We start from the raw sequence: 14,877 nt of genomic DNA, 5'->3' as shown, positions 1-14,877 counted from the left end.
ATTTCCACAATACATCCTCAGGAGAAATTATTGCAAATGCTCTTGACCACTAAGCTATTTATCCAGCACTAGATTTAGATAATCTTTATCCTAACTTTGTTATACATTTTAAGAATTTTTCCTGTTTTAAAATTTAAATTAGAATCAAGCTTGTTTTACATGTCAATCCTAGTTCTATCTTCTGCCTCCCCTGCCCCTAACAAATCCCCTATTCCATTCCATTTCTGCTCCCAAGTGAGTGAGGGTGAGGCCTTCCATGGCAGATCTTCAGAGTCATATCATTTGGAGCTGGGCCTTGGCAGTCCCCCATGTGTCTAGGCTGGTAGAGTATCCCCAGCTCCCAAAGTGCCAGATTTCTCTTTAAACCTATAATGGCTCCTTCTATTATGGCATCTCTTTTCTTGTTCTCCTCTGCTCTTCTACTGACTCAGTCTTCCTACTCCTTCATGTTCTCCTCTCTGCTCCTCTTCTTCCCTTCTCTTTCTCCTAACACGCTCTCCACTCATACTCCCAATTTGTTCAAGAGAACTTGTCCCTTTCCCCTTCTCTGGGGGACCATGTATGTCTCTCTTAGGGTCCTCCTTTTTTCCTAGCTTCTCTGGAAGTGTAGATTGTAGGCGGGTAATCCTTTGCTCTATGTCTAAAATCTATATATCTGTGAGTACATACATTGTTTGTGTTTTTGTGACTGGGTTACCTTATTCAGTATGATTTCTTCTAGTTCCATGAATTTGCTTACAAACATTTTATTGGTTTTTTTGTTTGCTTGTTTTATTTTTTGTTTTGTTTTGTTTTCTTCTGAGTAGTACCCCATTGTGTAAATGTAACACATTTTCCTTCTTTATTCTTCAATTGAGGAGCATCTAGGTTGCTTCCAGTTTCTGGCTATTGCAAACAATATTGCTATAAACATAGTTAAACAGATGTTTATGAATGTGCATCTTTTGGGTATATGCCTAAATCAAACATTTTAAGAATTTTTGAGAAATCAATTTTTGGCGATACTATCAGATGTGAAAGTACTTGTAAAATGTGTATAAAAATTCATGATGCTATATTTAAAAAATTATGGGATTGATAGAAACAAGATATTTGGGATTACACATCACTAGCTCTGCTTTAGAGATTTGATGTAATCTGTTGATATTTTACATCTACAATAATTATTATTAAAAGCATAAATATGATGGAAACAAATTCTTTGTTCTGATCAGGAAGTACAGATTTGAAGACCCATAGTTACTGATTAAACACAAATGAGTTATTTGGGTTGAATTAAAATGCATACTGTGAACATTGTGGTTATGCCAGTGAGTTAAACAAATCCATGACTTTCCAGTCTAAATATGATGGAATTAAATTAGCCACAATTCATATTTTCATGATATATGCTGAAATTCTCCACTTTTCTGAAGAGTCTACTTATTGATAGAAAAAAAAAAAAAACAAGAGAGAGAGAGAGATCAATTGCCCTCATCTAGGAAGTAGAAAATATTTTGCAGAAAATCTACACTGGAAACACAGTAAGATTAACCAAATGAGTTTCCTTTGTTTCAGGGTTCTTTGGGTAAATCCACTTAATCCATTTGAAATTTCCTTATGTTTTTTGCCTGACACATTTACAAGACAAATGTATTTGTTACCTACACCTGTCTGGTAGCACAGAATACCTGTCACTTTATTTTGCTCTTTTTCTTTCTGAAGGTTGAAATTTCAAGATAATTAAGCCCGAAAGCCTGAAAGATAAGGATGCTTTTTAGAATGATCCATGGAGAGGGGGAGGAATCCATTTTATTTACCATTTCCTTTGCTTTCTGTACTGTTCTCTTGATACCTGGTCTTTGTCCTGTTCACTCCTTTAGAGAGATCTAAAACATTAAGTTGTATCAGTATGCTACAGCACAGAGAAATATGTTCTTCTTTGTTACTGGGTGAGATATAAAGCCTAGTATCCTTTTAAAAAATATGATATTCAGTAATACATAGAGAATTTCATACAACATATTTCACCATTTTTAATCATATTTATCCACCTGAGCTCTGCCCAACTTTTTCTCAAAACCCACTCTATGCTCCGCCTTTTTAATTCTAAATTAAAAAAAAAAAAAAAAAAACATTTCACAGCAGATATTTGGCCCTCTGGTTTTCTTTTCTATACTTCTTGTTATATATTTTCTTATTATTTAAAACATTTTTTAAACTTGATCTCTTACAATCATACCAGACTGTCTTCTTTTGTGTTCCATGAGTTGTAGGTCTGGAGGTTATATTGTAAATGTAATATTTGAGTGCAGGCACCACATGGTCAGTTGCTCTCTGCTTTTTGTTTATCATGGCTCTCTGTAGTTATCTCTTTTGGCTGCAAAAAGACATTTCTTTGATTAAGGTGTGATCTGCCCCTTTCTGTGGATATGACAGTAAGTGTTTAGGATGCAGTTAGAGATTATATTGGTTAAGAACAGATTACTATGTTTTCCTTTTGTACTATGGCCTTATAGCTACAGGTACTTGGCTCAATTTACAGAGCCAGACATGAGTTATCTCCTATTGAATTAATCTTAAGTCCAGTTAGGTAATTGTTGGTTACCAAACAGATGGATATAAGTATAACTATTGCACCTTTTAGAATGTCTTAACATTCTGGTTATGATTATATTCCATTGGCATTACAGCTAGATAGGACTATTAATTGTGCCTTTTCTACATTGGCAACTTGCATAATTCCTTCATTGTGTTATCAGGACATTTGCAGTAATAGTTGTCATCCAATATCATATCATCTGTTTAATATATTTCAGTCAATTTAATAAGTTGTTTGGGAGATTGAAATATATTATTTTCATACATTTTATGCCACATTGACAAATTTCCCTATACATGGAAGAAACTGTACACAGACAACACCTCACAAAACCCAAACCAAGTTAGTCTTTATCTGTATATGCTATGGTGCCATTCATGCTTTAGCAATCTTTCAGGTTTTCAGTTATCCCCTTTGACCCTGGAATAGTAAAAAATTATAAGATGATTTGATTGAGTTCAGAAAATAGTTGCAAGCCCCAAAGTAAATCATTTATCAATAGTTATTTACATATCCAGTGAGATATCATACATTTAAATAGAGATGTGAATCATATATGCTTTATTTTTCAAGATTATTTTAAACTACCCAGAATATCACTCATGGATTTTCAAACTCTCAGTATATACAATAATAAAAATGAATGGTATCTTTCTGTTAGTGGACTTGGAGCTGTGCAAGAAAAGACTCAGAAATTCCCTGCAGGTGCTACATAATTTTCTAATTAGAGTGAATTACATTGACACACCCAGGAGGGTCTTATCCTAAAAAATGGAAATTTGTGTGTCAACTGAAATTGGTGAAATGTGCACTGTTGCACATCGACCCCTCAGAATATCCCTGTTCTAAAAGTGTTTATGTTTTTTCTGACACCCTCTTTACCATTTGTCAATCATGAATGAAGACTCTGTCTCAGAGTACTTTTAAGTTACAAGTTGATGCTTGTTCCCACACTTAATAAGGCTCTCAACTACTTTTCAAAAGAGTCTGACAAAATCCACCATTTGTCTTTGAAAGACCTAAAAAGTAATGTTAATGATGGACTAACCTAGAAACCAGTATCTGTTCCTTGGAATTTGCTAGCTTCCTCTCACAAGGCCCTGAGATAAGAAGAATTCACACTGACCCTCCTTTCCTGTGAGTCAACAGGTGGTAAATAGGGTCAAGAGATAGCTGTAACTCTGGTTTGCCCAGACAAAATTAATTAGCACACCCTGAGGCCCTAAGGTCTGCTGACCCTAATAGCAGACCATCGGGCCTCCAAGGGTCACGTACTCAATGGACAGAGGGTCCCACCCCCTCCCTAGGCTTGTGGGGTTGCCTTTAAAAACACCTGTGCCCGGGGGAGGGGGCTTCTCTCTAGCCTGCATGCTGGAGGAGCCCATTTGTGCAAACGTTTCCTGTTCATTAAAGCCTCTTGTGTTTTGCAGCAACTGGTCTGGACATTGAGTTCTTGGGGTATCGACCGAACCTGGAAGACTCCTCATTCTGAGGGTCTTACATCTTCTGTGAAGACAATTGTGTTCTTCATTCTGGAAATTCAGTTCCTGTTTGCATTGTCTAGCTATGCAGGGTCTAGAACTCCCTTTTCCCTGTATGAAGCAATGACCATAGCAACACACTCCTTTCTTGAGAATTTTAGTGCTAATAAGTTACAGATAATGGGACTGTCTGTAACTTTTACATGTATTTTTTTTAAACAATGCATATAAAGGCTGGATCAGAATGGAATGTCTAAGAAATTATTGTTGTTCTTGTATGATAAAATTTGAAGGCTACATAAGTTCTGTTAAAAGAACATATTTTTCAAGTTCCATGATTTTATCATAAGATATGTTCAAAAATAGATTCTTAAAAAGGCAACTTGGGGGTGATACACCTAATGCCTTCACTGGGAGGGAGGGAGAACCTGACATCTCTGAGAATAGTAGTAATGAACAGTGTTTGACAGGTAAGCAGGTTTTTTTTTTTTTTTTAAACCTGATCTGGAGCAGCAAAGAAGCTTTTAAAATTATTGATTGACTAACTGATTAATGACTGGTTTTTAAGGTAACTGAAAACTAGAGCATACTTGAAAACTTTTCTGAAGCTGGGGGGCTTTTTTCTTTCTTTTTTAAATATTGACACTTGTTCAAACTAACCAGAGAGTATGAAATTAAGGAGAGACTTAAGTGAAGGAAACCTTCTTTATCATTTTTCTTTATCATTGCTAGTGTTTTTAAACAGAAAAATCTAGTAGGAAAATTCAGTCTCACTCATACTATTAAGTTGTATATGGAAACACATTCAAATTTTCAAAGGACTCTGTTCAGTTTGGTGGAGAGGTAAATACATTTATCTTTAGATAGAGGGAAATCAATTGGTCATGTAGGAAAAAAGGCAAATTGCTTTAAATTATTCTTCTGAAATCATCCTTTGGGAACTAGTGTTTGTAATTAAAAGCATTTTTAGAAGTGTCTACATTCTAAATAACTGAAGTTATGTGTAAATAATTATTGAAGAAACATGCCATAGGACTTAATTTCTTAAAACTACTTCATCTCAGTGTGATGTGACAGCTCACCTCCAATCACATGTGAGTCCTCTCTCCTTTTGTAATCTCTGGAGTAGATTATAATGGAAAAGGAAGTATATTTTAGTAGATGTGAAAGACTTTCTTAAATATTTGAAGCTTGGGAATCTTGGGTAGTCATCAGAGAGGGTAGACCACTCAGTTGCAGATAGACCCGTTTAAAGAAATTCTCGGGCATGGATGAGATAGGTAGAAATGAACAAGGAAGCAGAACCCTAAAACCTGGAAACATCTATCTTCCATCATAAGATTTAGAAGTGGAAGTTTTATGCTTTGTTTTTTTGTTTGTTTTCCATTTCCATTTCCATTGTCAGAGCTCAGCCTGAGACAGTTATGTCAATCCTACATTTGCACTACAGGGTTTCGTGAAAAATAATTTCTCCCTATATTAAGAACAATTTTATTTATTTTCCCCAGGGAAATGACAAAATAACTCGAATGCTTGCTAATATTTGAAGAAGCATAGGATTAATTTAGAATGTGGAAGCATGGTTCTCAATTACAATTAGCTTTTAGCTATTACTATTAGCTTTGATATGCAACACAGTATATACTTTAATCTCAAGCTCATACCACATAGTAAAATTATTGCTTCTCATTGTTACAATAAATGATCATTATAGAAGTCTAGATATAATATTATATAGAAGAGGCAAAAGTTTCTGAGGCAAAATTGCCAGAAGAGGCAAATATATGAATATAACCTTTAGACAGTAATTATTTTGTATAGAAATGAGATTCACTTCTCTCATAGATGAACAAACAAAAAACAAGATGGATCTACATGTGCAGCTACATATTTTTAAACACATATTTTGTTGAGTCTTTCTTGCAGTATCACAGTAATAATACACAATGTAATCTCACCAGCATTTAAGTTGGAGATCCTACCAATTGCATTTTTGCATTTTTATTTAAGAAATGCAACTACTTATTTGCTTTTGATAGGAGGGAAGAAATGAATGTGGTCAGGGTTTGCTGTATGTATATATGAACATTCCACACCAGATCCTGTGTGTGTACTAACATGTATTAATAAAGGAAAATGTTTACAAAAGTTTTATTATACAGATATTTCTTCTTTTTTTTTCTTCAAAATTATTCCATCTCATTATTATGTAAGTACTTTAGAGTTCCCAGTACTTAAGAGCATAAAGATAAACAAATCTCAACTAAACATAATTAGGAGATCATGTATAGAAACATGAGAGTAGCATTTTGGAAATTACTAATATGTTTCTATTTCAAATCAAAGGAAGAAAAAATAACTTGGACATTTAATGCATCAACTCAAAACACATGGGAGAAAGCAGATGTATTAATACCAGAAGGTCTGAAGATATTTAAGGTATAAAAGTAAGGTTTTTGTTACAACATACAGTTTTACTTTGCTAATATATAATTTATCATATACTGTTAAATTTAAATTTAAAAAAGTAGACTTGTACCTTTGGGTATAATAATAATATTTTCTTTTCTCTACACTGAGTCCCTATAGGTCAAGCTTTCTGTGAGCAGAGGACATGCTAGCTCAGAGTTTCTCAATATTTCTCACGCTGCAACCCATTAACACAGCTCTTCATGTTGTGGTGACCCCAACTATAAAATTATTTTCATTGCTGCTTCATAATTGTAATCTTGCTACCATTATGTATTACAATGTAAATATCTATGTTATCCAATGGTCTTAGGTGACCCCCGTGAAAGGGTCATTTGACCCCAATGGGTCACAACTTACAGGTTGAGAACCACTGTACTACAGGCACTCTTACTCAAACCTGCTCATTCTCTGTATGTTCTTGCCTAGTGCTTCCCAGCTCCCAGCATTTCCCCAGGCAAGCACTTTTCTTCATATTTAGTAAGCTGCTGACACTCAGGTGATGCAGTTTCTATCTATACAATTATACACATGAAACATACACAATGCTTGGTGGATAATCTCTGTAAAGAATGGACTTGAGATCCTTTCCTATATATAGTATATAGGCCAATGTTATAGAGTGAGTAAGAAAGGTGAGATTGACTGCATGTGTGGCTTACAAAACTAGCATCATTGTTTTATGGTCTTACACGTTTATACACCTCTCCCCAAATACTGAGGATAGCCATGTGGGCTTTTAGAATTCCATATACCATAAGCCTGGAATTTTTGAAACAGTACTTTTTATAACAGTTTTGTAAATTGGAGTTTATATTATACTCTATTGGGTTAACATCTTGACACTAGTGTACCATTTTATAAGTTGATATTTATAACTTCTGAAGGACATATTCAATAAGTTTATTTTTCTACAAAGTGAAGTTGGTCTTGTGATTTGGCAAAAAGATAAAACAAAATTTAAAGACAGTACATTTTGGGATTTATAAGTTTCTATTGCAGAGGAGATGGAATTAAAATATGAATATGAAATGGCAGATTTTGCCATCAGTTGCATTTGGCTGTATTTTAAAAAGGTGCTTTCCTCTGTGACTTGTCTCTGTTATCATTTTTTGGGTTTGTCCTAACTTTTTTTTTTTTAATTTTAAGACTATACATTCTTAAATTAATCATATTTTCCCATAAAGGTTGTTTTTGAAGGCATAGTTTTGAGACAGAGAAGTTTTATTGGGCTTGACCAGTTGTTAGTCTACACCTGTGGACAGACCCCTTCCCAGAAGCTTTGTTCTATAAATGAGTATACTTGTACCAGTGGACCGTGCCTTACCCACTCTTCAATCTGCGAGGCTGGAATGGATCCCTGTAATGGGAATGATGAAGGCTCAGAGGTTTCTGGTAAGTCACCTCCCTATGGGGTTGTTTGCCTGCTCTCATTTGTGATGGTGGGATTTTAAATAAGTTTTTTTTTTCTATATTGGGGGACAGCTAATTTCTTTGAGATAAAATGAAAGTGCTTTCTCACTCTGAAACTATTGGCATTATTCCTTTGTTGGCCTCTCTGTTAATTTAATGCTTGGTGTCTGCTGCTAAAATTACTAAATATCCTTTCTTTTCTGCATTATGGTTAGTATTATGTATGTGAATATGTGTTGTGTGTGAGTATGTGGGTGTGCACATGTGCATGCATGCACATATGTGTGCTTTGATCAAAGACAGAAAAGACTGAGATATCATGCTTATAACTTTATGAATATATTATTGATTGATAACTTTTGCTCAATACACTGTGTTCTCCCCTCTAAGTAATTACCTTGGAAGCTGAGGAGGGAGAATAAAGAAGATGTAGGTTGCCACTGACTTGCCCCCTTTAGCCATGGTAACTGTAGGCATTCCTCTCAGTCATTTGTGGTCTTAAAGAAGGCCATACTTGGCCAACACCTTCCCTCTGTGTGTTCTATGGAGTATTTCTGACAAGATCAGTGAGGAAAGATCCTGGAATGACTCAAATATCATCATACTTCCAAGAAAATGGAATTTACATTAGAAGGCACATGGCAGTTCTCTTGTGAGGTGGCATAGCACCTAAGCTCCATGGGCTGTTTTTAGAAACCATAAGTTCCAATAAATGAATCTATTTATTGAATCACAAATAAGTCTTTTAAAAATTGAAAATTTGATATTCATTTTCCTGTAATAGTTTATTTTTGTTAGGTATTATTATATCAGGGGAAATATTTCAATAAGATAAATGCCACCCTGTAACGAAAAGATCTTTTACACAACATGCTTCTCTCGATGGCCCAGTGAAGACTTTATTAAAGGCACTGGAGATATTGGGAGAAGAAAATGGGCAAGCAAAAGAATACTCCCAGTTGGGCCTGATTATAAACAGAAGTGCAATTAATTCTTCCAACCATATAATCTTGTAACCAGTGTGATCTCAGTGGGTTTTGCACTCGCTTTTCTTTTGCTTTCAAAGAGAATAAGGAGAATTTATTTTCTCTAATATATAAGAAATTCATTTCTACATTTTATTTAAATATTTTGTAGACAAATTGCTTCATTTCTTTTGGGGAAATGCACAATTTCTAAGAGCTTCTATTATTTTTAATTTCAAAACTGAGAGAAAATATGTTCCTTTTTCAGTTGTTCATTTGGAAGCTTGTCTTTCTATTTTTTCCCTATGATAAATGATCCTTGGCCCTCCCTACTTTAACAGGAGTCCCAAATCAAATGTATCTCTGGGCCATTATCTGGTATTTTACTAATATTTATGTACATACCGTGTTAATTTTTTTTTTTTTTTTTTTTTTTTTTGCAAATGGGTTACCTAATTCAGGATGGTTTCTTCAAGTTCCATCCATTTGCCTGCGAATTTCAAGATTCCATTTTTTCCCCCACAGAGTAGTATTCCATTGTGTAAATGTGCCACATCTTCTTTTTCCTCTATTGAGAATTCTTTCTTCAGTTCTGTACCCCATTTTTTAATAGGGTTATTTGGTGTTTTGTTGACTAGTTTCTTGAGTTTTTTGTATATTTTGGAGATCAGCCCTCTGTCATATATAGGTTTGGTGAAGATCTTTTCCCAGTCAGTGGGCTGCCATTTGGTCTTGTCAACTGTGTGCTTTGCCTTATAGAAGCTTCTCAGTTTGAGAAGGTCCCATGTATTAATTGCGATCTCAGTATCTGTGCTACTGGAGTCATGTTCAGGAAGTGGTCTCTTCGGGTGCTTTTTAGGTGAAAGTGCATACTAAGCTTGCACTCAATAGATTGTCAAAGGCAGGTGAACGCAAAGCACCACAGGGTTTGCTTGTGTTTTGCTTTTATTCTGAACTCTGTGGACCTGAACAGCAGATTCACCTTGCACCTGGATATAAGCCACAAACTGTGGACCTTTTACCAGCCCTATAGAAACAAATGCTGTATTATAACATTGGCCCTGGTAATTCATCTGCATTTTAAGTCTTGTGAACCACCTTAACAAAGAGGTTTCTAAAATTGAAGACAGCTCAGGAAATAAAAACAGATGATATATTAAAACTCATGTAAAAAGTAAAGGCAAAGAAAGTACTTCATACTCCATGGCCTCCAAAAATAAAGACCCTCAAAGCCCTCATTATTTCATCTAAAAACACCATTATAATACCAAAGCAAGGGTTTTGTGGTATATTATGTTCTTGTATAAGATAAACAAAGTTAATATTCAAATACATCTGTGTCTCCATGTTCATTTGTAACTTCTGCAAATAGCCAAAATAAAACAATATAATCTACTGACAGTAAAAAATAGATTAAAAGTAATGTGAGATTTATATAAAGTTTATTGAGGAATAAAAGCAAAGGAACAGCTAGTATGTGTAACAAGAATGACTCTAGAGTTGGTTCTGCCAAGTGGAAGCCAGAATAGGAAGGGACATACTATGTCATTGCACCTGTATGGAAATAAGTCAAGCTCAGAGAAACAGAAAGACAGTGTTTAAAGAGGGTGAGGACAAGGACACAGACAATCAAATTATAGAATGGTCACTACTGCCAATGATAATTAAGATGTGAAATTCACTAAAACAATAATGAGACCATTTTTAAGTGTTATTGCTCACACAATGTCACAAATGATGTTACCTACCTTTCTTATCATAAACATTCTACAATAGAATATAATAATCACTGTGCTGCATATCTTTAAATATTCAAATTTATTAGCCAATTATGCATCAATACACTTGGCATGCATGGTTAACTATAGTATCATATGGATACAAGAAGAGGATTTTATTGTGTCAGCTGAGAAAAAAATCTGGATCATTTATCTTCTTCCCTCCTGTTCTTCCCTCTCCCTTTCCTTCCTCCTCTCACTCTCTTCTTTTCTTCCTCCTTCCTTTTCCTCCCCTTCATTTTCATTTCACCCACTCTTTCATGTATAGTGAATATTTTGGCTATTTTGATCAAAATTATTAAAACACAATGTTTGCCAAGCACATCCTAAGATAGTCCCCATATTCCTATATAAGCAGCTGTCACATAAAATTATATCTAATTTTGAGGTGCTACGCAGCACAGATAAACCTTGGATATGCTGTGCAAAGTGAAATAAGTCAGACATAGAGGAGGCCATGTTACATGATTCCACCTTGATGAGGCTCCTAGACTTCTGAGATTCAAGATTCATAGGCAAAGAAAGCAAAATGATCATTACCAAGCTAGGGTAAAGAAGAGACATTCAAGATACTGCTGAATGGACATGAAGGTAAGAAGCTCTGCAGGTATATGGAAGTGACACTTTCTCAACAGTGACAAATAATGCCTCTTAATTTTGTAGTTGAAAATTATGAGGAAAGTAGGATGTCCAGTATATTTTAACATAATCTTTTCTACTGTGTTCTCAAAATGATAAGAGGACAGAAAGATCTATGTTGAAACCAAAATATGGGGAGTTTGGTTGGGGGAATTTTCTTGTTTCAGTTGTAGGATGTTTGAAATCATGTAGAATGTTAATGTGCCTGCCTCTAATTCTATATCTGTGATAGGAGAATGGTAATTTGAGGTGGACTTGTGCTGCCCAGTAAACAAATTAATAGAATGCTAAAATGAATTATAAATATTTGAGGAGTTGTGTATAATAGTTAAGTGAAAGATATGTAGATAAGGATCTTCAGCAATGCCTTTTGTTTTACTATTGTAGTGTCTCTAGAGGTTTTTTTTTTTCATCTTTAAAGTATTTGTGGATATTGAGATACTTCTTTGATACAGAGGTATGCTCTGCTCAACTGTATGTGAGATTCAGAGCTATGGTTCCTGTGGATTTCACAAATATCAACTTTGTATTTATGTCCTTCCCTTATTAGAACCCAATATACAGTCACTAAATGAGATGTTCCCATCAGCTCACATAGAAGATTTCTTCATATAGCATTAAGAACTGAAGCAAAAGATTCATAAATATTTTACTTTTATGAATCACATCATCATCATCAATGAAATTCTTTTTTGTGCCTATATTATACTACAGATAAATATTTAAGAGGAAGCTTCATCATCTAAAATCATTACCTTAACAAATTAACTTGGAGAGAAATTTCTTTGAAACTGTGATTTTAACATGTTTACAGCAAGTTAAAAGTGACCAGATAGGCAAAAGTACTGCTTACAATTAATGTACTTTATTTATGGCAGTGATACATTATTTCAGTTTTACACAAGTGTAGCATTTGTCCCGTTTATTATGGTAAGTTGTCATTATGTCTTTGACCTTGCTTTCTTCTGGTATTTACTGCTTCACCCAAAACTTGTTGAAATGTGCAGGGTATACATTATTAATGAAAAACATCAATATAGGGGAGTACAATTAAATTTTTCATACTATACAGCAACTAAGGCTTAAAATATTTATTTTGTAAAAAGACATTCCTTGTAAATGTGCCAGAACAAAAATCATCAATAAAAACACCTGAGTGGTTCACTATGTTTTCACAGAGATTATGTTATGTTGCTTTCTAAAATCTTTATGCTAATAGATTCTACAAATTTAATTTTAATTTCCAAAGAATAGTGAATGTTTATTGTTCTGTGGAAAACATAATAGTAGACATTTTTTATTTATGTATTTGTTTTGTGTTTATGTGATCTATGTGTCTGCTTTGTGTGCCTTTGCCTGCAGATGCTTGGACATGTATGGAAACAAGAGGTTCATATGGTGTGTTTTTATCTGTTGCTGTGTACCTTATTTCCTTTTTTTGTTTATCTAAAATCTTAATTCAAGATAAACATTGACCTCCAGATGGAGTCTTGAAGACATGTTGTTGAGGTGTTCTGGCTTCTTTCTATCATCATCCTGATCCTATTAGATTTAAAATACAACTCTTTTCTGGGTACAGTGGATCTTCCCTGAATCTGGAGTTCACTGAGTGGTTAGATTGGCCGGTCAGCTCCATGGATCTGCTTTCTTCCACCTGACTATGTCTGCATGCAGCCATACCTGCTTTTCATGTGGGCTGGGATCCAATCTAAAGCCCTCATGTTTGCATCACAGCACAGTACCTATAAGGCATTTCCCTAGTCCATCTTTTTAATTGACAAAACATTTAGATGACAGAAGACCTGATTCCAAATTTTGTTCTGTACACAACTTTACCATTTATAACTCATCATTTTTATTTTGAAGTTTTGCATAATTTTAGTTACCCAAAGGTTTGGAGATGCAGAGATTATGTGGAACACTCCATTTTTCACACATTGCCCTGAGAGTAATTAGCATGATTGCATCAGTATCAGCCAGCTGCTACAACAAGAATTACTTAAAAGGACTTTTTCCTTTGGGTAATAATATGTGAAATATAGTCCCCAAATGGTAATATTGAGCATTATACCCCATTAGGGAAAGTAAGAGGGTAATTGAGAGGTATTAATTATGCTCAGAAAGCAGGGACAACATGGAGGCAATTCTGGACCAAGCCAGAAATGTTGTCACTTTATAGTAGAGGATTTCTACTTTAGGGGAAGTATCTCTCTGAACTGGGAGATCTCTTGTGAATAAGTGGAAAGGCTCAGGCCACAGCCAAGACTTTAGAACTTTAAAACACATTTTGGAGATCAGATATATAGTTTATGTCTTTTATATTTCACTTCCTGACATAATAGGGTTGTGAGGTGGTCTGCAGCTAGCTAAACTCACAGAGGATAACTAAAGAACATTTTGTGAATGGCCAAGGAGACAGACATCGTTAGTTTATAGATTGAGTCAATCACAGAATAGACTTCCTTTGGGAAGTTACTTGTTATCAATAACCACACCTTCTAAACCATCTATCCAGAGTCCCAGAAAGGGAAAGATTATCCAAGAGGAATAGGTTTTGGGTGAGGGAGGGAATGAACTCCACTCCTGTGTTACATGTGTTACATTAGTTCATAAAAGGGTTTTTTTTTTTTTAACTTCTTTGTAATTGATATCACATACCCATGTTTCCTTCTCTGCACATTGCAGCAAGGCACCTCACCTGGGACTTTGAGTCTGGTTTCTGTGGCTGGAAACCATTTTCCACAGGAGACTCCCACTGGGAGGTGGGGAAAGGACTGAGCAGTGGAGAACACCCATTTCCTGAGGCTGGTGACACAGATAGCACAAACCATGGTAAGGCATTCTCTTTTAAAGGAGTTTTCATTCATGTTGTGATGTGTGAAGTTTAGTTCTAATTACAGACTAAATGGAGATTTGGTTTGTCTTACCTTAATCCCTCCTGCCCAAATTAGTAATTAGTGTCCTGACAGGAGCATTCTTGTGACAAGCATCAATTTTGTTATTGCATTTTTAAAAGTATATTATAGTGATGGTGCAAAGATGGAGATAACATTTCTGACTACAGTAAGCTTGCTTCCTACCTTTGAACATTCCACATATTGCAAAACTGGAATCAAAAATAGTCTCATCTTCTGTCTGGAAATGGAGAACAAGGATTCAGCACTATCTATAAAGCCTGAAAATACTTTAGACTATATACTACAAAACATCATTACAAATTTTACATATCCTTGTAAAGTCAAGGAACCAAACCTACTTGAAATGTTCAGAAAATGCTCTGTGACACTTTCAGGCACACATAATAGCTTTGCTCCCCACTTCTTTGTTTTGCTTACATTTCCATGGCATAGTGCACACACCTAATATTATATTAACTTTGTAATCCCACAGTTGGGGGTCTAGAAAATTTTCATACTCATTGGCACCATCGAGCTTCTCCTTTGAGATCTATAAAGAAGAGTGCCAAACACAAATCTTGGCAGAACTTTTAATTAGTCTTTAGAAACTGGGGGTTGTAAGCATTGGAAGGGATTAAGGAGAAAGACAGTTGA

At 35.0% G+C, this 14,877-nt stretch overlaps 1 protein-coding gene across 1 annotated transcript in view; it reads left to right on the top strand.

Annotated features, from left to right (window-relative positions):
* The window catches only part of Malrd1 (MAM and LDL receptor class A domain containing 1), a 602,535-nt gene that overhangs the window by 80,943 nt on the left and 506,715 nt on the right, over positions 1-14,877 (top strand). Inside the window, exons 8-10 of the mRNA XM_051205714.1 lie at positions 6,409-6,501; positions 7,719-7,926; positions 14,012-14,158. Coding sequence (XP_051061671.1) covers positions 6,409-6,501; positions 7,719-7,926; positions 14,012-14,158 — 448 coding nt within the window. The remainder of the gene's footprint in view (positions 1-6,408; positions 6,502-7,718; positions 7,927-14,011; positions 14,159-14,877) is intronic.

Source organism: Phodopus roborovskii, unplaced genomic scaffold (assembly GCF_943737965.1).
Source record: "Phodopus roborovskii unplaced genomic scaffold, PHOROB, whole genome shotgun sequence".
NCBI lineage: Eukaryota > Metazoa > Chordata > Mammalia > Rodentia > Cricetidae > Phodopus > Phodopus roborovskii.
This window is presented reverse-complemented; position numbering and strand designations above follow the sequence as displayed.